The following is a 24,163-nucleotide window of genomic DNA, read 5'->3' as shown; positions in this document are numbered from 1 at the left end:
TGCCAAGTGGGAGGATATAGTAATCGCTATTTTTAGGGGGCAGACAGTTTTCTCCTGCATTGTTCTAGCACTTTACAGCTAATAATGCATTTAACTCTCACGTCAGCACTGTGAATCAGTGAATATCCACGGAGAGAGAGCATCATCCTCTCTGTTTACAGGTATGTAAACTGAGGCACAGAGAAGGGAAGAACTTGTCACACAAAAGCCAGTGGGAGAACTCCGTTCAGACCCGACCTCCTGACTTCAGGGTTTTGACTGGCACTGGTGTTTACACAGCCTTAGGCAGAGGGCACTAGAGGATATCTCCTAATATTAGAAACTGAACATCAGGTGTGCGTTTATGTGTGTATTCCTTTTTTTCCTCTCCTGGATAATTGTCCATACAATTTTAAAATTGTCCAGAGACTGCCCGTCCAGTGTATACCCTGCGTTTTGCCCTTTGTAACTCAGGAATTTACTTAAACCATCGCACAAATGTTTGGTAAAATCATGCATGATCCTGTGGTTCGGAGACAGGGTACTTTAATGATGTATCCGTTGTTAAACTTTCAGGTGGTTTCTATTTTTCTTTATGATAAATATGGTAAGGTATGTCTCTAAATAATGTTTTATTCTGTATTTTGAATTATGCCCTTAAGATATATTCCTAGCAACATTTATACCCAGGCAAGGCATATAATACTTTTAGAGTTTAGAATGAAACTTTGTGGAAGTTTGGAAATTCCTCAGGGGAAAGAGTGAGCTCTGATTTCTGCTTACAGTCAGAATTATTTTCGCCACTTCCAGAAATCACTAGATTCAAACACATCTTTTATTAAAAACCTTATCTTCTTCTTGGATTAAGTTGATTCGATTCAAACTCCTTTGAGCTGTAGAAGCTTCTTTTCAAATGAAAGATTTTTGTGAACCCTCAATATAGGAAAGTGATTTAAAGAAATAATTACTCTGATTGAAATTTGTCACAAGAGTCAAAGCCCACTTTTCCGGACTCTGTTTGGCTGCTTGTAATCTTTACATGGACGTCCTAAGAGCACAATTTGTAAACTAATGAAGTGACTTGGCATTAATGCTCATCATTTCCTTGAAAAAAAAAATTCGTAGTATGCCCCTTTTTACAGTCAGGCATGTACCTGGCACTTTAGAACCTGCCTTCATTTTCATGGACATTTTAGTCCATTTAACAGACTAAAAAAAAAAAAAAAAAAAAAGAGAGAGGTGGGAGACCATAGGAATATAAATACCATTTACTATATCAAATTTCCCAGTTGTCAGCTTCCAAATAAATCCCTCTGGTATAGCAAAATTAATATTAAAATAAAATTTTGATGTATTTTATTCATATTGATATCCATGAAGCTTACCTTATACTAATATCACTATATTATTTAAATATCGACTAGAATAATTTAGTTTATTTTAACAGTTACTTATCTGTTTTAATACATTTTCCTTTGTGTGGGTGATTTTGGAGTTTCCACCAGGTGGCTAGCCATGGGACTCGGAATAATTTCTCTGGGTGCCAGGAAGCTTGCTCCCAGTCTCTTCAATGTTTGGCTTTGATTTATTTGCTTTCTCTGCTTGCTTTGACTTTATCTCTTCTTGAGATAAATTCTTCTTGAAATTTCCCCACTGCTCTGCTGAGTATAAAATAAGCATTCCTGGTCTTGTGCTTTAACTACTTGCTGAAAACAAACAAAGCCAAGCAAACGTGCCGACCAAACCCCACATGATTTGCTGCAGTGATAAAACTTTCTTGGCAATTAATTTTTGTCTGAAATACCTCTGCTTGGAGGCTGGCTTCTTGAGGTGTTTGAGACAGTTGTTCAAACTTTATACCTGAAAAAGTTCCCCGTTTCTCTAACTAAGCCCACTTTCTACTGCTGGTTCTAGAAATGGAGTCTCTGGATGCCACACGTAGCCCCAGAAATACAAGTTGTTGGGGTCCTCTCCAGTAACTGGATCCTGCGCCTTGTAACTGCCACCGCTCAGAGAATGCTGGCATCCTCGCTCGGTGACGGCGTGGAGGGAGCTCACGAGTTTCAGGCTGCCTTCTAGAACCAGGGACACCAGTCCAAAGATAAGCCCATAATGGGCCAATGCTTTGCACTTAGCCAAATGCTAAGAAGTAAACCAGAGCAGGGAGAGGATACAGGGAGTGACCAAAAGTGTGTGCTGGTTTACCTTCAGGGGTCGGCGAACGGGGCCCAGGAGGGGGACACCTGTCTCAGGCAGGGGCAAGGGGAGCAAAGGCTCTGGGTTAGAAACATGGCTCTGCCCCAGGAGGCAGCCTGGTTAGAATAGAGTGAAGCAAAGGGAAGGGACAGAGGGGCACCGGGCAGGTGGGGTGGGCATGTGGGGGGGTCGGATCACATACCACGTTGATTTGATTCTGAGTGGTCATAGGAGTGTGATGGTTTTGAGCAGGTAATGTTAAGATGAAAGTTAAATTTTAAAAGAATCCATCTGGCTGGTTTGGGTAGAACAGATGTCTGAGAAAGGATGGCGGCAAGAAGAGGGGTTGATTCCGAGTACCGTTGCGTGTGTGTGTGTGTGTGTGTGAGTGTGTGTGTGTCCACATGCGTAAGGGTGTAAATGGTGATAAGAGATGATTCCAAAAGTCTGTGGCTGTAAGATTTTCTGTATCTGACTAGTGATCTCTCATTTTGAGAGTCCTGCATATAATTTTTGGATAAGGCACTTGTATCTAGTATTTTATTTATGAATAATTAAAGATAAAATATTAGTGTTTAATTACAATTTTTTGTATTGTTACTAGTTTTTCTGTGGTGGGTGAAGCCTGCCTTGTGAAAACGCATCAGAAATTACGGACTTATATATTTAAAAAATATAATTTGTCATATAAAAGCAGTAAGGTACATATATCACACACATGCTGTCCATCAAAATACTAATCCTAAGGTTAAAGATACATTAAAACAAGGACAATAAATCTACTATACTGTTATTGATTATTTTGGTTTTTCTAGAGATAAAATAGTTTAGAGAATTATTCCTAATTAAGTTTATATACTTAGGTTATTCTTTGTGAGAAAAATTTATGTGAGAAAAATCTATGTGATGTGTATCAAAATGAGACCATTTTCAAATACTATTGTACCCACACTCATTCTTTTAAATTATTATATATAAGCAGACTATTTAAGGGCAAATGCCATGTATGTTTCCCCTGTATTTTAATGCATTCAAGTAAGCCACATACTGATTGATTTTTAATTTTGACTCAGGGAAAGAACACTACATAACATTTTAATGGCTTTAATTTGTCCTATTTAATTTTTCCTGTTCTATATAGGACCACGGAAAAGACCTGATAAAAGCACTAATTACATTCATCTAAGTAAATGGTTCTCAGTGAGGGACGATTTTGTCCCCCAAAGAACATTTGGCAATGTCTGCATACAGTTTTCGTCAGCACAACTGGGGATGTTTCTGGCACTTAAAGGGCAGAGACTAGGATGCTTACAGGTGTGCCACAATGCACGGGACATTGTCTCTGAACAAAGAATTATGTGGCTCAGCATATCCACAGTGGCGAGGTTGAGAAGCCATGACAGTGTTCTCTCTCAATGATAATTTAAAAATGGCGATGGCTTTCACGGGAGATAGCTTTCATAGTCAAATGCAGGCGTCTCCTCCAAAAGCAGTCTTCATTCCTGGATACTTCCTGAGGAAATGCCTGGAGAGGCATTATGAGTAACTATTCCTGTAGTGGTGGCTATCTCAGATTTTCAGATGTTTCCCTCGGAAACTGGTCATGTCATTAAACACCAGGACAGGGATGTATGATGCCGTGTCTCTGCGTGTTTCTTGGGGCCGTTCCATGGAGAGAATGTCCCTGAAACTCTGGACCAGCCAGGCTGTCGCTCCTGTGATACTGCTCTCCTGCTACAAATCACAACAAATGGAGTCAACAAGCAGGTACTGAGCTACAGTAGAGTCTGTCCTGGGGCTGTAAGACAGGGTGAGGTGACTCACTGTCTGGCACAATGGAAAGATCACAGATAAATGACTTCCTCACCCTCAGGCTTCATGAAGACAACAGCAGTTTCTCTAGGAAAGTCCAGTTTCCTTTCCTATAATTTTGGGGCACTTTTTAGTAATAGATAGTAGGAAACAAAAGTAAATGTAATATGATACATGCGTTTGAGATTTAATTTGAAACCTTGAGGAACATAAAGAGATTTATTGTGAGGAATGTGCTGATGCCTCTGTGGAGACTGTCTAGCGGGAGTTGCAGGAGAGCCCAGTGGTGGTACGTCCCAGCCAGAATCCAAGCCAGAAGGCAGGAGACGTGGCTGTGTCAGCTCCTGGACATGCTGACAGAGGGCCTCTTCTCCCGTCCTCAGCCTTTTGTGCTTCAGACCTTTAAGGGATGGGGTGAGGCCCACCCGCACAGCATAGACCGATCTGCTTTACTATATCTGCAAATTCAGATGGTAAAGTCTTCTGAAAGCTCTCCTACACATCTCCCTAGAGCAACGCCCAGCTGAGTATCCCGGCTCCTGTGGCCCAAACAAGTCGAACATAAAATTCACCGTCATACCTAGACTTTTTTGGCCCATATCTCATGAGCGCAGACTCTGGGGTCCAGACTCAGGAGCAACCAGTTTAATTGGGAGGTGATTCAGGAAGCAGGGACAGGTAATAGGAAGTGAGGCCGGGAAGTGATTATTTTTTATTTTTGTAAAGATTTATTTAGAGCATGAGTGCACGAGTGGGCGGTGGGGCAAAGGAAGAAGGAAAGAGAGAATCCTAAGCAGACCCACCTCCCACCACTGAGCTCAGAGCCTGACTCCAGCTGATGTCATGACCCTGAGATCATGACCTGAGTGGAAACCAAGGATTGTGTGAATGACTGGAAAGTGCCATTAAAGTGTTGATGCACAGACACCTCAATACTGGCCAATTTGTTTTGCTTTGATGTAAAGCAGAACTTGTGCTTATAATGATTTGCAATAATGTTTATACTGATTAATTTTAATGCTATGCAGTTGATCTTACTGATACTAAATGACTTTTTTTAACATTTTCCAGCTGTGCGTTTTTCACAAACAACCAGAATCTTTCTTTTGACAAACGCGAGATAGGAATAGCAACAATAATTTTTCTCATACGTATTGAAAAGATTTAATAAATGTTCCAGATAAAGGAAAGGACTTAATATGGAAAATAAAGAGGGCACCTAAAGTGTATTCAATATATATAAGACCCCAAGTTGAGTACCATGCCGGAGATACGAACAGCCTATGCATTTTCCCTCAGGTATATCATCAAATTGCCTGACAATTTCACGGCAGTGTACTTACCCATATACAGGAGCAATGGATGATGTCAGTTTTACCCTTAGATATTTTCCTTTTTTAAAAAATGTATTTTAAAACTAAGTATTCACCATTATTTTAATTTTAGTGTCTGATAATGAGAGGTTAAACTTTGCCTGTGTTTAGGATTTCTTCCCGACATTCATTCTTACTAAAATTGCCATTTACAATCTTTTTTTCATCAGTTGTTCTTAAAAATGTGAGTTGAATAAGTATAAATGACACCCTTTGTTATGTTGTAAATATTTTTCATTGTCTTGTTTTTTATTTTTTAGATTTATTTTGAAAAGAATTTATTTATATAGGTAGGTTCATTTATAGTGATGTTTCTTTTGTTTTAATAGCATAATTTCTGTTTAGTTAATACATTATTTGATAATATATTCTGCTCTTTTACCTATTATTTTATACTCCAAACATTTTAATTTTTCTATGTATTTTCTATGAGGCTGTTCTAAATGATTTTTCAAATTTCTCTTTTCCTACTCACTTTGTTAATACACTTTTCTCCCACCACTGATGATGATCATTTTATCATATCCTGAATCCTCCTATGTATTTGGGTCCTCATAACACCCTGCATTAAGAGAGAGGCTCCCATTTCTACTTAACAAAGCCTTTATCATTAAGTGATATTTTAGAAGAAGGCAATTTAATATCTCTTGCAGCTGTACTGGAAGTTCACAATTAATATGATTTCCAAAATTAATGAATTAAAATTAAATTTTCTAAGGCCAAATATGCTTTGGAAGATGGTTACTCAGTTGTTTTATCTGTACAATCATTCTACTGATAGATTTTTATAAATCTAATAATAAAACTATTTCTTTTTTAAAAAAATTTTCCCATCTCATATGTTAAATATGTTACTCTTCCTTAAATGCTTTTATGTGTACAGATGAGTAAAATTTTACAGTTTAGAAAAAAATTGTTACAAAAAGAGGAAAGAAAATAAAGAGCTAAAATACTCTGTTGGAGAAACATTTGAGGCACCATTGCAATTGCTTTTAAATATTCCTCCATACACAGATAAACATACACAAGTAGGTTTCTACCGTACTCTGTACCAAAGAGAGCTTCCTGTGGTTTAAGTTTTTAGTCAGTGAGTGTCATGAAATATTTTTTATTTTATGGGCTTAATTCTGAATTCACCAAGATTTCAATCAGATTATCTAAACAGAATTTTGTAACAGTTCATGTGAAATACCTTATTAAGAAATCCTAACATCCTACGTGTATTTAGGCTGATGTGATTCTAACTGTCATACATTTTAAACTATCCTGCGGGCATTAAAATGTCTATCAGAGAAAACACAATGGAGATTGCAGGTTTAGGACAAATATATATGTTTTTATTTCTGCCGATTTCTTTAATTTTTTCTCTTTATTTCCATTTTCTATTCTTTGTCTTCCTTGTATCATCTACTCCTATTTCCAGCAAAGTCACCATACAGTTGTACCACTTGTTCACTCCCATAACGGACCCTCCTGTCTTCTCTGGAATTAGAGAAGTACTAAGTTCTTCTTATTACTAAGGAGCAGGTGTAGCCCTCACTCCCAGTTCCTGGCCGTCTGGTCCTCCATGCTGTGCCCCAGCCATCACCTCAGGTGCTAGGAATGTCTACATACCCCTGTCTAAGCTTTGAGGCTCATTGCATCAAGAATGAGACCACGGAGGTTCTTACCCTCCACCACTCTCATGTTACACGGGAGAAGGATGTGTCCCTGAGAGGAAAGTTCATGTGACTGGGCTCATCTCCACTGGGAAGCTCCAACACAGCTCCATCAGCCATTGAAATATTAAAATATCCCCATGAAAGCTCATATATACCCACTTGCTGGAGGCCCTGGTGCAACCGTGTCACCCCAGCTTCATAGGCCCTTTGCACAGGTCATCAGACTTTCCAGCAGACAAACAACTAGAGGGAAGGAGTTAGGGGACCGCTCCAGAGCTGGGCTGTAAAGCAACTGCAGACACCCACGGCCGCTGGTTGGTGCTGCCTGCACACACTCTTGTCGGACGGGTGCAGTATCACCTCTGTCTGGGGAACATTGCCAACGTACCTTCCCAGAAGACACCAGCACACTTCTTTCTATCACTCTCCTTCTCTATTTCTATTAGGTTTTATGTATAAATACACCTCTTTGAAAATCTTTTTTTTTTTTTAGAATTTTAAAAATTTATTCATCTGACAGAGAAAGCAAGAGCAGGAGCACACAAGCAGGGGGAACAGCAGGCAGAGGGAGATGGAAATGCAGGCTCCCCGCTGACCCAGGAGCCTGATGCAGGGCTTGATCCCAGGACTCTGGGATCATGACCTGAGCTGAAGGCAGATACTTAAGGACTACGCCACCCAGGCAGCCCTGAAAGTCTTTTAAATCATAAACAGTGCTTCAGAGCTTAGGATACCATTTCAAAAAATCCACTATCTTTGATAAGAGTTTTTCCCCTCTCTCCTTTGGAAGGGGGGCTGTTCACCACCGAGCTGAATTACAAAGCATTTATGCAATCTCGACGGTCGTAGGTAAATTCATGCCTTTCATTCCACCAGTCAGTCACAGCACTGGATTTGATAACTTTTAAGTCCACTCATTTATGATGTTTTATCTTTGTAATAGGAGTGCTATGACTCTTTTGCATTATATTGAGGTGACTTTTGCAGCATATGATACAATTAGAGATATAAAGCCAATGTATCAAATAGAATTGCACTATGTGTATTAATGATTGTATGTGTATCTATGATATGTTCCTATATGAAAAGCTATATCACTATATGACTGTAGAGATGTCAGTATAGGTAAGCGAATAATATGTTTGCATACTCCATTGTTTTATTAGTAGCAAATTAAATATCTGTTCCCCTTGATCTTGTCCAGTCACACAAGCTACTAAAGGCAAATTCCCTCAACCTGGTGTGCTGACTTTATACATCACTCCTCCTGCAGCACCAACACCCATAAATGTTAAATATGCTCTTAGGGTAGAAATTATCCGATGGGGGAAAAAGGAAGAAGGCAAGGGAAAAAGAAAGATACCCATGGACAGGTTTTAAAATAAGTATTTTACAGATACTTATTTACCCTGGGTTACAGTTTCCTATGTACGTAGCATTTTGTAATAGAGGATATAAATTCAATAACATGTACATTTTACTCTATGGAAAACTTCGCAAGACCTTTTTCTCCTCCAACGAACATTTCAGTACTTATTTATATCTTAAATGTGTTTTGTCATCCCTCATCTTTTACTTGCCATTTTCCAAGTTATTCCACTTTAAGTTTTTTATGCAACTATTTCCTACTCAGAAGGTTTTTATGAATTGATACGTCTCTGTTATCATATGAGTCAAGAATTTATCTGAAATTCAAAACCAAATATACATTCCAAACTCTATAGGGAAAAATAAGAGTGATGACTACTTTTAAGATCATTGTATTTTCAAAGCCACATATTAGTGAATTAATAAAAGATGGTTGCATGCATTTAAATCTGAAAATGTTTCCGAATTATCTCCTTACCTATATTTATTTTTTTAAAAGATTTTATTTATTTATTTATTTGACAGAGATCACAAGTAGGCAGAGAAGCAGGCGGAGAAGGAGAAGCAGGCTCCCTGCTGAACAGAGAGCCCGATGCGGGGCTCGATCCCTGAGATCACGATCTGAACCAAAGGCAGAGGCTTTAACCCACTGAGCCATCCAGAGGCCCCTATCTCCATACTTTTAAATCTCAAGATGTTTCTGATTTATCTCCATCTCTATGAGTCAGAGGAAATCTTTGAAAATTTTGTTAAGCTGTCTGTGAATGTCAGGTGTGTGGCAATACACAGTCCAGATACTAGAAAAGCCATGATTTTGTTCTCTTCTATAGTGAAAATTCAGTTATTAATGCAGTGTAATTGTTTGCATTATATTGAGGTGACTTTTGCAGATTTTTTAAAGTTTTCCCATAAAGCTAAATTAATAAATCAGAAGAAACCTTTGTCATAGTAAGAGTATCCATTTTGAGTTCAGAAAGCATTGGTAAATGATCAAGAGGGATACTGTGTAGACGTTCTTGTGTATGGGGTTGTCTGGAGACCTGATTTCCTATTTTTTTCTTCCCCTGCCAGCTGAGGGAGCCTGTGGAGGGACCCTGAGGGGAACCAGCAGCACCATCTCCAGCCCCCACTTCCCCTCGGAATATGGGAACAACGCTGACTGCACCTGGACCATCCTGGCCGAGCCAGGGGACACCATCGCCTTAGTCTTCACCGACTTTCAACTAGAGGAAGGGTACGACTTCTTAGAGATTAGTGGAACAGAAGCACCATCCATATGGTAAGTTTTGGGGAAGGAATGTCTTTCCCCCAGATCCAACAAGAGGCTTTATAAGATGGCTTTCTTTGGACATTCATTGGCAAACATAAGTGGTTCTTTTCTTGCTTTGCTATTTGGACCACTAAGAAGGTCATCTATATTGTAACTGACCTCAAAGTGTCCAAGATGTCTTTGGACTGGTCTTTGGAGCTGGAGAAGTTATCTGCACACGGGCCTAGGTACTTAACATGCCCTCGTTTGGGACTCTTGTAAAGCAACCCAGAGATGGTAACTAAGTCAGCTAAGTTGGTTTTTTTGGATTTGTTCTGGAGCTGAGTCAATGTAAGCAGATATTTTTAGACGATGGCCATTTGGAAATGTCATGTTACCAATCGTGTGTCTGCTCTGCTGCAGTCAGAGGAGAGAATATTAATTTTCCTTCCTGAAGACGCTGCACCTGGGAGGGTCAGAGGCAAACCATAAATACTTATCCAACAGAGATATAAAATTAGTCGACTGAGGATCACTTCTTTGGCATGTGTGCTAGTGGAGACAGAAGAAAAGTGAGTCTAATAAATTACAGTGGATTTAGGTCCAGGTCTGGGTTGCAAGAACAGCATTAGTTGTGCCCATAAATGCAGTGGAAGAGGGGAAATTCAGAGAATAGAGGTTTGAAGACTTTATGTCTCAAATTCAGTTATTTGTTGTGATTTGAATTGGCCTTAATTATTTTATTCTTTAGTATTTAAAAAAGTTTATTAATTCTCTACTTCAGATCTTGAGTGGTGAGCTAACTTGAATATGTGGGTATTTCAGCTAGGGTGTAATTCAGAGGAGATGTTGGCCATATATGCTTTGGTAGAGGAGAATATGAATTGAGTGATCGTGAATATTTTGATGGGTCAAGGCTTGCTTTTCAGGATAAAAGCTAAAGTATGAAAAACCATCAACCATGAAACATGTTATAAAATTAGACCATCTGTTTTAAACCAGTTACTGAAATGGAAATTTACTTTCTGAGGCTCAAGACCCAAAGCAGAGGTTCATATTAATGGATGAAACATTTTCCGTACTTTATTATGCCGTGATTATGTTAGATGTTCCCTCAAGAGAAAAATAGTCACGGTCTCTCTGAGCTTTGTTTACATTTGATTCATCTGAAACGATACTCTAAAGCTGAACAAGTTACCTGTTTGTTTGTTTTGTGTTACACAGTTTTAACCGCTCAAGAATGTGTTGATCATATCTGACTCACTTTGTGTAACATCAGTGTTAGTGGAAACAAGTTGTGAACCTAAAGCTGGATTCCCTGGGTTCTCCTCTGAGTTTGGCCAAGTTCTGCCTTATGACCTTGGACAGATCACATAATGGTTTATATGACATAGGGGGACTATTAAATCAACTTTTGAGTTCATTCGTTAAATATCTATTAATTCCATGTTCTCCATCCATCATTATAAGAGATTCAGTGATGAAGCATTTAAAATTGCCTTGTTTTCGTTTTCAGAAATTCAATGCAATATAAAATATATGGTGAGTGATTCTCAGAAACTATATGATTAGTGGAAAAGGTCTTATTTATGAGAGATTCTAGAGATCGTGGGCATGGACCACCCATCTTGCTGCTAAGGTGTGAGGTCAGGAAAAAGAGGAGAAAAGTGAGGCATCTTTGACAATGATTTTAGAACTCATGTTGCCAAACAGACCTCGTTTATGTAAGGGAGGAAACGTGAATGTGCAGATGTCCATACCAAGGTCTGAAATAAAAATAGGGCGTGTGAAATCAGAGGAGGCACAACTCTCCAAAAGGGCTTCTGGCTCATGCAAACTCATTGTGACTGAGAGGCAAAAGCGTTCATTTCATTTGTTTTCCTAAAAGACGGCAGCAGGAGCTGGAGTGTTGTGACTTGTTGCTCATTTCTACTTTGCTTATCCCTACTGATTTCTCTCACACTCTCTCATCTCTCTCTGTGTGTTCCCTGCTTCTTGTCCCAGCCACTTCAATATCAGACTCAGAAAAGTGTGTGTGGATGGGGTCAGAGATGAACCAAATTGAATTCTGTCTGAAATGTCAGATGGGGCCACTGATTCCTGTGGAGCCTGAAAGCAACATTTCCAAATCATTGTCAGAGTGAGAATTGGTGTGGCAGCCAGGAGATTGGCGCATCTTTTGGTGTCTGGATTCAGGCTAGAAAGCGTTTTCTAGCTCTCTGAAATATATCTAGGTATTTGCCAGGGCACCAAGATTGATGATCTGTGTACAAATTAGGGACAAATAAATAAATAAAAAATCGGCAGTCGTTGGGAAAGTTCTTGGTGGGAACTTGGACCCAGTCTGTGTTCCTTCTGGTCCAACAAATGGGGTGGCCCATTGGCTCAACGTGCTCTTTCTCTCAGCGGCTATTGTTAGAGTTGCATTCATAACTGTATTCATATGATGATTTGTGTTGTCCTAGTGGCTTGGCAGAAAAGTCCTGGGGGTACTTGTTAGTATTCTCTAGCTTTGACGGATGAAGGAGCTGAGAGCAGAGCTCAAGCTCAAGCCCTCTGACTCCAAGTTACATTTCCTCTGCAGCCCCTGTAATAGGACAACGTGGGTCTGGACTCAGTGCTGTTTTGCAGAATTACCTTTTCTCTATGTTGGGACCTTGGGTTGTATCCTAAAGCCTTGAACAGGTTACTACCACAGGGGACAAGAACCGACTGAGAGGCAAGTTCACACTCGTGCTGCGTCAGTAGAGGGTCACTGCAGACAGAGTGTTCTGGGGTGACATTTGGCGTTGATCATAATTATAAACGGACTATCCTGACATGGCCTTGGGACCACTCTTCAGCGGAGCTCTCATCTTTCAGTTACTCGTCAGTGGAGGCTACAGAGGAGAACGTGGGTTTCCTGAAGCACTACTAAAACAGAGGAGCACATTAGGAATACAAAAGAGCCACTTGAAGTACCCTTTTAAGATTGATACAAATGCATAATATGGCTTATCCTCCCCAAAAGACTATTATTTTACTATAATTTGAGACTGAGAGTCTCTGAAATGTTTAATGGTTCAGACTGGCATATTTAGAAGAAGTATTATCTCTACCATTGAAGGAAGATCCCAAGGACAGTGTGTGTGTGCAGGTGTGTGTGTCCCCCTCGAGCACAAGGTCACAGAGCAGAGACAGTCGGTCAGCGTGGAAGGCTGAGTGTGCAGCACACTGACACATATGATTTTCCAATCATCTGTTTTTAAAAGACATAAATTACCAGCAAGGGCACTCTCAGAAGAAGCTGCTTAGAAAATGGTTAAGAACAATAATAGGATTAGCCTTATTTTCATTGAATTTGGAGTGAAATTACCAACTCAGCTGTGTTTTATGTAAGGGTTGCCATGACTACCTTGGAGCCATCTAAATGTGGTGAATGATGTCACGAGCCACGATTATTCATATATTAAATGTGGAAGGTGTGGGAGTCAAACCTAATCCACTATACATATGTTAGATAAGCCTGATTATTATTATTATTATATTTATTTTTACTAGTCAGAGTCTAATTGTATACAGGCTCTTTTTTTAATCAATATCCTACTTTATCAGAGAGCTGCCATTTCTAATTCTCTTTGCAACATGGTCTAGTAATTATGATTTTTCTTGCAATTACAAACGTGGTTAGCAGTGAAGCTTGCCAAGTATTCTTTCTTTCTGAAGTGATTCGACGGCATAGCATATAGCTCCTAACTCTGGAAATACCAAGAAAGAAAATGGATTTTATTTCTGAGTTAACCTACGATGGTTTCTAAATTAGGACATGGTGGTTAAAGGGACTGGGGACAGATTGTCTTGCCAGGACACAACTAAGGGAGCCTTTACTATCTTTCAAGTAGGCACGCGTGTCATGAGAGTAATTTATGCGTGCCCATGGATGACAGGTAGAGTGTGTAAGGTGGAGAAGGAAAGGAAGGAAAGAAGAGCAAACCCATTTAAGGAGCATCCCAAAACCTGGTGAAATGCATCCGTTCCTCCAGAATCTGCAATGACTGAGCCATAGGACATTAAAATAAAACCCATGTGCCTTCTTGTGTATTTTGAGCCTTGCCGTAGCACGTGCAGCCTGCCCTGCGTCCCGCCACGCCCCACACCTGCATCCTGCAGACGGCCTTTCCGAACACATCCCTGTTTCTCGTTAGCACATATTTGTGTCCCTGGCCCATGTGCTCAGGTACGCACGTCCACGTGGAACTCCCACATTAGAGCACAGATCCACATTCAATTAACGTAGTGCTTAGTGTGCCCCGTGGATGGCCTCCCCCCTAACGGAGTCCCAGCACTGGACCAGTTTCTGGGATCTCCTTCCCCGGAAGATGTCCTCGGAGATAAGGCGAGGCTGCTTCTGGGCTGCTTTGGGTTAGACCTGCCTCATTCTATCACTAGAACATCTGTTACTTTAGGATTCTTTTAAGGTTTCAGTCCAATTATTCACTAACCTGTGTATCTCTACCCTGTTGCCTATCTGATTTGTGCGAGATTAGTCTTGAGGGAACCCAAAATTTTCATAACTGCATTTTATTTTGTTCCCATTAACAACGCATAATCTCACTATTAAATCAATCTAATCAGTGACTTGCCGAAGCCAAAACAGAACTTCAAAGACACTGGAGACGCTGAGTGAGCTTCAAAGAACCCTAGAAGGGTCAATTAACACCTACAATGTTTATCCAACTTGTCATTTAATTGAGAAGTGACTTGGTGCATATTTAATTGCTAATGAGCAGGATTACAGAGGCTACACAGAGTGACATTTTCTGGAAGGCACTTTGCACTCCCCTGCCCAAGGTAGAAGAAAAGGAAGGACCCTTTCCCTCTCTCCTTATTTTGTTTTTTAACTGTTCATTTGGAAATCATTTCACAGAGCGTTTGTAAAGCTAGCTCAGAGGGTTGTTGTATACCCTGAGCCAGCCTCCTCCGACACGAACGTCTTACAAAGCCCTAGTATAATTATAAGAAATTCATTCTGGTACAAGGTATAACTAATGTACAGAACGGATCCGAGTTCTTCCGGCCATCCCGCCGGTGCCCTCATTCTGCTCTTGGAGTCCGCCCAGGGAGTTACCTGGCTCTGAGCTCTGCCTCTTCTGCTTCCTCCAACCTGTGACTGTTTTCAGTTTTTCTTTGTTTCCATGACCTTGACCTCCCTCATGTCAACAATTCACGCTGGTAACATTATTTTGGCAAGTCCATGGCATCCTTCAGGAAGACGGAGACTACAGAGCAATGCCCCCTGAGAGCCTGTTGAAATAACTGGTTTCTCTCGTGTTTTGCATTTTCAAGTTAAATTCAGGAATCCTATTCTACAAAGATATTGTAATATATATACTTCAGCATTTTTATGGAAGCCAGCATAACCTAAATAAGAAACAAATATTGTGTGCATACACAGATATATATGTGGATTTCTGTGTATTGTGTGTGTGTAAATATATACACATACGTACATATGTTTGTGTATACACACACAGACACAGACACAAACACAATACACAGAAATCCACATGTGTGTGTATGTATACACAAACATACATACACACACACATATAATATGAATTTCTTCTTCTCTTGATCTTCTATACACTGGCTAGGAGTCTAAGGACATAAATAACATGTTATCACTTTAGTCTTCTTCCTAAACCTTTTTCTAATCAAAATATGTTTATAAAAATGTATTCAAATAATGTATTTTTATAAGTACTGCACAGAATGATATTATGCACAGATAATTTGCAAGTGCAAACAGAAGCCACTTAGAGTCACTACCATCTCCATTTTAGAGCTGAGAAAAACCAAGCCCAGTGGAGTTCAGTATCTTCCCGTACAGCTGTTGGGGGCGGGAGTGGGGATTTAAGCAGAGAGAGTCCCAAGCCATATTTCCTCCTTTATTTAGATATGTCAAGATGGTACTTCTTTATTGACTTTACGCCAGGAAGATAAAAGCGGTATGCTTGTCCTCCAAGACCAGCACATCTCTGTGGAGCACAAGGGAAGTGCAAGGCTGCTTCAAGTCCACAGTTGGCCCATAACTTTCTGCTGTGGTCACCATGAAATATGCTTCTGAAGGTTCATTTTTGTGTGTGTTATTAAGTATATAGCCAGGTAATAAATAAATACATCTTATTGTACTTACCTATTATATATACTTTGGGGTATAAATATAATTGTGGATATTAATAAGGCTTCTAACATGTGACCTAACTGACAGGTCTGAAGTTATCCTAAAGATATGGTCCAACAGTATAAATATTAAGGCTTCTTTTTGATTCCTTCAAATTGCAGGCAGGGGGGGGAAAGTAAAGGCCAGCTCACATCCTACCAAGCCCATGTTACCGTCATCCAGCAACTCAAAAGGTAATAAAGGAAAATATATTTGATAACCGCAATTTGCACAAAATGAAGAATTTCTAACTCGATCATGATATTCTTCTGCTTGTATCATCCAAACGATATTTATCTTTCCTGAGCCTGGGGGAGCTTCCTCTACAAAGCCTGTGGTGAAACCCATCGTCACTGCATCCCTCCCTCCCCCAGCCAGCTGCCCTGGATACTTGAGCAGCAAGGAAGTCTTTGGAAACACTGTTGCTGGTCTACAAGCTGAGCAAAGCCGGCAGGCTGTGTCTGCACAGGTTCCAGGCAGTGGGAATTTTTGAAAGCACTGGTCTCCTCCCACTTCCCTGAGATGCACTGTCGGCAGGGAACGCTCAGGGGCCTTGGACGCTGGGATCCACCTTGAGGAGAGAAGCAGGAGGCACTTTCTGATGGGGCCGTGGGAATCTCCTGCCTTATTTTCAGTCCTCCAGCTGTGGGGTCGGGATTCAGGAGCAGACACATGCACTGGCGGTGAGAGGTTCCAAGCCGTGCACTCTCCTCCCACGAGTAGCACATGCATCACGCACCCCTTCGCCACTTCTTTGTCCAGAATTAGGTCCACCTTGGCTATCGCTTCACCCATCCGAAGGATCGTCCTCCTAGTTTGTCTTTGGTAACTTGCACTGTGGCTGAAGTCAGGATACAGATTTTCAGAAGACGAAGATTGAGGAAGTTAAAAAATTACCCATTTTAATTAATAATTTGAATACAGAAAATTTACATAGTTTATCGAATGGTGGTAGTCATGGATAAAAGGCAGTATTCTCTCCTAGGACTGCATGCACAATGACCAGACTAAGGGATAACAAAAAAGAGAAAACTGAAACATTTCTCTTCTCTGAAGCTGGAAGCCATTGGGAAAATGGATCATGAGCCTCGGAAGAGTCCCAGAGTGTTTTTCTGTGTCACAATCAGGGCCCATACCACATCACAGAACCCGTGACTTTGTCCTAATATGGCTTTCGTCATGGGAAACCCCAACCACATGACCTCATTTTATTGAAAAATACATTTCCTATTAATTGTTTATGTCAAGGGTAAAGGGAAAACTTTGCCCCTCTAAAGGGTTGCGTTCATTTTACAAAATACAAGTACATGTTTTTTTTTGTAGTCACAAGTCTGTCTTTCTGCATGCAGTCTTTTGTCTAGGAAACCAAAGCAGCACAATTAAATTAATGCTTTTAAATAAATAAATTTGCCTTTTAAAAGCACACTGCCTTTCACAGGGGCCATTGTGCCCATTCTGTTTGACTTACTCTCCGATAACCCTTGCAGACTTTCAGTGACTGGCCCAACTTGGTCAATTTGTACTTCATAGTGTTCCAACTATACATTTGGATATCTCCCTTTATAGTTCCTCTCAAAACCCTGAATATCTAATTTTTCTCTTCTTAAAATAGAGTCTGTAGAATTTCATGGAGGACTGGTTAGGAGAATAAGGTAATTTTGTGCAATCCTTCTCCAACAAATGTGACCTTTTATTGGTCAGGATTCATCCTACAGATACTTGCCATGCCAGCCTGATAACCCTTTCAATGAACAGTTGCTGGAAATGTTAACATTTCCCATCTTTTGACTTTAATAAATAAAAACACCCAAGTTACTCTGATTTGAAACCCTTTAGGGAATTATAGCATCAATTTTTTTAAATTTTTTAATTTTTTTATAAACATATAATGTATTATCAGCACCAGGGGTACAGGTCTGTGAATCGCCAGGTTTACACACTTCACAGCACTCACCATAGCACACACCCTCCCCAATGTCCCTAACCCCACCCCCCTCTCCCCACTCCCCACCCCCCAGCAACCCTCAGTTTGTTTTGTGAGATTAAGAGTCACTTATGGTTTGTCTCCCTCCTGATCCCATCTTGTTTCATTTATTCTTTTCCTACCCCCCTAAGCCCCCACGTTGCATCTCCACTTCCTCATATCAGGAAGATCATATGATAGTTGTCTTTCTCCGATTGACTTATTTCACTAAGCATGATACCCTCTAGTTCCATCCACATCGTCGCAAATGGCAAGATTTCATTTCTTTTGATGGTATAGCATCAATTCTTAATAAAGATCTACATCTTGGAAGTTTTGGATTTTCATGCCTTGTAAATTGTAGTGTACCCAGAGCACGAGAAATCTAATCCAACCACTTTATTGCATGGAATGGAAAGCTGCCTCCTAAAATAACAGGCACCTGCCCTAAATGCTCAGTGGGTGGTTAGGAGAGAAGCTAGGTCTTCTGTCTGCTCACAGAGCTGGTTCTGCCTTACTGTGAAGCTGGGGCCCTGGGGGTCATTGCTGTTTTATCTGTCCTTTTCTCCCTATGAACAGGCAGGACAGAGGTCACCAAGACTGAGGATTCAGATCTCCTTGTAAATCAGACTCAGGCTCCGGTCCTGATCTCGCCACTTCCTGAGCTTGACCACCTAGAGCAGATTGGCTCTCTGCAATCCCACATCCCCTTCTGTAAGATGCAAATGATCATGACAGGCTCTTGGAGGCTTGGTAAACGGAGCAAATGAGGGAATGTTTGTAAAGCTCTCCGAACAATGCCTACGGCAGACGGATTTCCGTAACTAGCTGCCTGTCTGTTGCTCCAAGAAAATACCCCGTCCTCAAAAGTTCAGGATTCTATCTTAGATCACAGCAACAGTCTTCGGAAGTGAAAATCTTATTGTCGTTTTTTTAAAAACAGGGTAGTTTCTAACATTTTCTTCATTTAAAAAAGATTATTTTTATGAAGTAAGTTCCACATGTTTTAAATTAGAAAATCACTCTTTTCTCTGTGATGGACTTTTAAGAACCTGTGTCTTCTCTTTGCTACAAACCTCTGTGATACTAAAAGCCACAGTAATGATAATGCTTTCAAAGAAAAGTTAGAACCAAAATGCTAACCCCTCTTTGACTTTGGCAATGTATTTGACCCTAGTAAATAATTTTTTTTTTTTTTAATATTCAGGGATATCCATATATACCCCATTCAATTTCTCGGAAATCCCACTGATATACGTGTCCGGATCAGATATTGCTAATGGGATACAACTTAGTAAAACACAAAATGTGGGAACCGTAGAATTCATACCACGGTGAGATGTTTCCATTTAGCAGATACTCTTGAGCGCCTAGCATGTGCCAGAGACTGTGATAGGAGTGAGTCTAGTGCTTCTCAAACTTCCACATGTGCCGGAATCCCCTGGAATCTTCTCAAAATGTAGATTGTGACTCAGTAGATTTGGGTAGATTTGAGATTCTTACTTTGTACCAAGCTCCCATGTGATGTAGACACTGCTGTTCTGTGGACCAGAAAAGTAATTAGGGTGTAGAGTGTGTGAACAATGCACAGTTGACACTACGAGAAGTAGAGTCACAATGAGTGAAATTTCAGGTGCAGAATAGACTTCATCGTATACTGTATCCTCTGAACTTATTCATCATGTCACCAAAACTCTGTATCCTTTGACCAACATCTCCCTACTTCCCCCACCCCCGGAAACTACCATTCTGTCTCTGCCTGTTCAACCTTGTGTTCTGTTTTGTTTAGATTTTACGTATATTGTCTTTCTCTACATGACGTATTACTTAACCATGATGCCCTCAGGAGCCATCCCTTTTGGTGTAAATGGCAGGATTTCCTTCTTTTTTAAGGCTGGATGATATTCCATTGTGCACATAAACCACTTTTTTTTTTTAATCTACTCCTCTGTTGATGCACACTTAGCTTGTCTTGGCTGTTGTGGATAATGGTGCAGCAGACTTGGTGTGGGGGTTGGGTAATGGCTCTCTCCTCTGGATAACAGTTTCTCAGGTTTCTGCTTTTGATCTCTTCCTGGTCATTGTGACTTGAAGATCAGGTAGAGGACACTGCATTCACCAAATGTATTCGACCATGAGGCCTCTCTTTATGGAAGGGTGTAGGTTAACATGAAGGATCTGAATAAGGTCTGAATAAGGCTGTGCCTCTTGCTGTGGTGCAGACACTGGCCTGACCTTAGCTCTGTAGGCATTTACCTTGCATTTTGCATTTAAGCTGAGAGTGACTTGCTTCAGCATACTGTTTCCCTTCACTATGGCTTCAGTCCATTTCCTCTGTCTAGAGGCTTCTCTTCTTCTGTGCTGCCAGGAAAGCCCTAGTAACCCTTCCTAGCTGAGCGCTTCCCATCAAAAGGGATCTGGCTTTGGATGAAGAGAGGCGATAGGTTAACCATTTTGCCCTTTCCCTTGGAGTTGGGTGATTTCGGTTAGTTATTCAGACTCCCAGTTCTTGTTTCCTGACCAGAAAATGAGGTTAATGATACTCATCTTGCTGGGTGAAGGTTAAAATATAGGTCAGGATCTAACGCTGTACCTAGTACAGAGGTGCCTGATAAACTTTCTCCATTAGCGATCATCACGCTGTGTATGAAGAATGACAAATCAGCACTAGAGGTAACGAGATGTTGTCAGAGCTTGAGGATAGAGAAGCAGTCCCCTAGTGAGGTCATCAAAGAATATTTCACAGAAAAGTTGGTATTTGACATGTACCCATGTAGAGTAGAAAGGGTAGAGTAGAAAGGGTCTGGATAGAAAATGTATGTGGGTATTTTAGGCATGGGATGTGTAAAATAAAAAGTACAGGTGTGGGGAAACACAAGACATATTTAGGTGATATGAAAGAAAGAAACCCATTGTTTTTGATGGAACAAAACCAAATAACTTCATTTTTGATGGCAAGCTCTATTTTTTGATCGATAAAATGTTCTTTGTGTTCCTAAACACTGCTGGTCGAAGGAAAATAGTGCTTCAGGAAAATGAAGATGATTTTGGCATGTTGCATGAATTGAAAAAGAAGAAAGTAAAGATAATAAACAGTTACAAATGTCTGTGACCAAGACATGTAGAATTTATCTGACTGTGTGGTTACAGAATCAGAAAGACCAAGGGAGGAGATGGCACTATTGGGAGCCAGGAAAGTCGGATGCTGGACTTTGCCTTTGCAGAACTATTCCAACTTTCAGCTTATGCTTAGAAATTGTTAACAGTCCAGATGTCCAGGACTCGTAGCTGTGAAGTTTCACTGGGGATGTGTGGGTGTGTCCAAGAATGTCCATTTTGATAGGCGCTCTGGAAGAGTTTGAGGGAACGGCACTTTTTAGAACCCTGAGCATGATGCATACTGAAAGCTTGGTGCCCATAGCTAGAGTGGGTCAGTTATGGAGGACTGGGCTGCCCTTCCTCTGCTCACCCCTCATCCTCCTGCCAACACAGAGTACTTGCCTGATTTAAAATGGAAATGCTCTTGGAAGATCTTCTAAGGCAGTGGGTCCCAAATGAGCTGAGGGCCCATGTTCATTTCAGCTTATAGCTCCCAGCAGTGCAATCCTGGACTTCAGGGTGGCCTCTTCATACAAGGAAGTAGGAGAAGAATCAGAGCCTTAAGAAAGAGCAAAGAGCCAGGGTGAAAGCCTACATCAACCTCGAGTAAGATATAACAAGAAGAAATTTTAGGCTAGATTTGTAAAAAGAAAAAAAAAATATCATCCAGTTAATGCAGAGGGATTTGAAAAGTTCAAGGCAGGAAAACATGATAAATTCGAAAAGAAAAATTATTTAATGGCCCAATAGACCCAGGGAAAACTCTTAGCATTTGGAAAGTGTTTGTGGTAAGAATGCTAACATCTACCTTGTGCAGCTTTTATGAGTGTATAGATTAGTGTTGTGAAGAACTTTGTTGGGGAGGAATATTTTTTCTCTACCCTTCAACATTCTTCTGGCCGGTCTTAGAAATAAATTGACATGAGACAGGATAATAGGAGAAAATAAAATTCAATTACATAAGTATGATGAATCCACATAAATACAAGAGATTCCAAAAGGAGGCGTAATAAGATGTATATTTCATTCCAGACTAAGGATAGAGGTTAAGGGCCTGGGGCTTCAGAGGGAAAAAGTGCAATCACAGGAGGGATGGAAAGAGTCATTAAAAGTTTGTTAAACAGATGTTTGTTGGGCCATGCAGAAACAGAGGGACAGAGAGAGGATAGAGGGGCCCCTGGGGGGCTCAGTGGGTTAAGCATCTGCCTTGAGCTCAGGTCATGATCTCAGGGTCCTGGGTTCAAGCCCCATGTTGGGCTCCCTGCTCAGTGCAGAGTCTGCAACTTCTCCCCCAACTACCTGCCGGCTCATGATCTCTCTCTCTCTCTCTTTTTCAAATAAATAAAATCTTTAAAAAATAATCACCCTAAAATAATCCACATGCCAAAGACATCCATTTTGGGTGGCCAAATTTTGTTCCCTTAGAGCTTCAGATACTAGAACGTGGCCACTAGTCAACGCAGGGAAACCATTACTATTCAAAAGAAGAGCAACCAAGTAAATAGAATTATGTGCACATTTTCTTCAGCTGTTGACGTATTGCTAATGAACAGTTTTTAAGCGGTGATTCTGTTCAAAAGCATGTGTGAATGTGTGTGTGTGTCTGTGTTAGACCCAATAGGAAGGTAGTTTTGCATATATTTGCTTTCTAATAAAAAAGAAAAACAGTATAATATGTAATCCTAATGAATGGAAACAGATATGCCTGCTTAAAAAACCATTTATTCTCAGCAAATGTGCCTTGTTGATGATAGGGGAATATCCTAAAGCATAAAATGGGACTTTAATTTATAACACATCAGTGCTTCTTTGGTACCTTCTAATTTGCCACCAGCTGTGGGAAGGGACAAGGAAGGCTCCATCTGCATCCATCACGCCACATCCCGGAGTCTGGAGCAGCACACGGTCTATAGTATAATTTTTCATACGGATCACACCTGAGAACCATCAAAGCAGCCGTGTTCTGAAAGCTGAGAACATGGATGTAGTCATCAAAAACTGGTCAGAGCAACCCTGTGGGATCAGCTTGTTTTTCTGTATCTGGATAGTCCACTTCTCCCCCATCATCGCCAAATTCTAATTTGTGTTATTTTTATCAGTGTTCCCTGAATTAAACTACAAGCTGAGAGAGAGAGAGAGAGAGAGAGAGAGAGAGAATATAATTTTCTACACATCCAGGCTTTCTCTTCCTTGTGGGCGTCTTCTCTGCTCCCCTGTCTGCCTTGCCCTCCAGCCCTCCCATTCTGTCCGTTCTCTCCTGCACATATACAGGTGCATTTGTATAATACCCCATTGAGCCCGGAACCAGGAAAGTGCTGGGATTTTTGATAAAAGATGGACAGTTTGTTCAAATCAAACTCTGGCTATATCTTTTCCTATGTTAACTAAAAAATCAAAACTATTAGCTATTTTTTCCCTTAATGTATCTAGTTGAAAATCAAAATATCATACTTGTAAGTCCCAGAATTCAAAGTGACCTAGTCATTGTTTAATGTCATACTCCATTATAGAAACCTGTATTAATGGATCTCTTTATCTAGCTGTATCATCTGATCACCAAATATACTAACTGCTTTGAAATTGGACCTTCCACATTGGAAAACAACGACTCATCCATAGTCTACATTTTCTCTTTGGCAGGAGATCAGAATTTGGCTCAGTACACTGGGTGCATGTGTGAAATTGTACTGAGAACATCATTCTGGCACTTGAAATTAAGCTTGCCCCTGATTTGGGGGTATTGTTTCACCATGTGGATCATGGATTTTAAGGATGCTGGTAGCCTGGCTCTGGACTTGGCACCAGGAGAGCTGTCGTGATGGTAGTTACTGGCCCCATTGCCTCTGTGACCCTCCAGCTTCTTCCCCTTCCTCTCTCTGTTCTGCTAGCATCAGCTTCTCCCTCACTCAGTTCCTATGTTTGCCTTTCCTCTGTCCTTGGAACTTGAGAGACATCCCAGTATTGTGTCCTGGGCTCTGACCTCCCTGGAGAGCACCTTGCTGTCCTTAATATAGTCCTTCTTTAAAACAGTACTTCTTAATGACAGCTGCACTTCTCAGTGGACATACCAGATCTAAATGACATGCAAATACTTTTTGGTGGATCCGTGCTCTGCTCGTTACAGAGTATTTCGTAATAGCAATAGTAATGAAAAGGGTGAAGGTTGTTCATTGAGTCTGTGTGCCAAGCGTTGTTGTAAGGGCTTCCCATATCTTAGCGCGCTTCATTCTCTCCACTACCCTTGATGCGTGAGAAGTCATG

General features: G+C 40.6%; 1 protein-coding gene across 1 annotated transcript in view; it reads left to right on the top strand.

Annotated features, from left to right (window-relative positions):
* Nucleotides 1-24,163, top strand: part of CSMD1 (CUB and Sushi multiple domains 1) — a 1,958,110-nt gene that overhangs the window by 960,490 nt on the left and 973,457 nt on the right. The window contains exon 5 of the mRNA XM_032869815.1: nt 9,461-9,668. Coding sequence (XP_032725706.1) covers nt 9,461-9,668 — 208 coding nt within the window. The remainder of the gene's footprint in view (nt 1-9,460; nt 9,669-24,163) is intronic.

This window comes from Lontra canadensis, unplaced genomic scaffold, assembly GCF_010015895.1.
Source record: "Lontra canadensis isolate GAN:19392208 unplaced genomic scaffold, GSC_riverotter_1.0 scaffold39, whole genome shotgun sequence".
Taxonomy (NCBI): Eukaryota; Metazoa; Chordata; class Mammalia; order Carnivora; family Mustelidae; genus Lontra; species Lontra canadensis.
The sequence above is the reverse complement of the archived record's forward strand: the minus strand, read 5'-3'. Positions and strand labels throughout refer to the sequence as shown.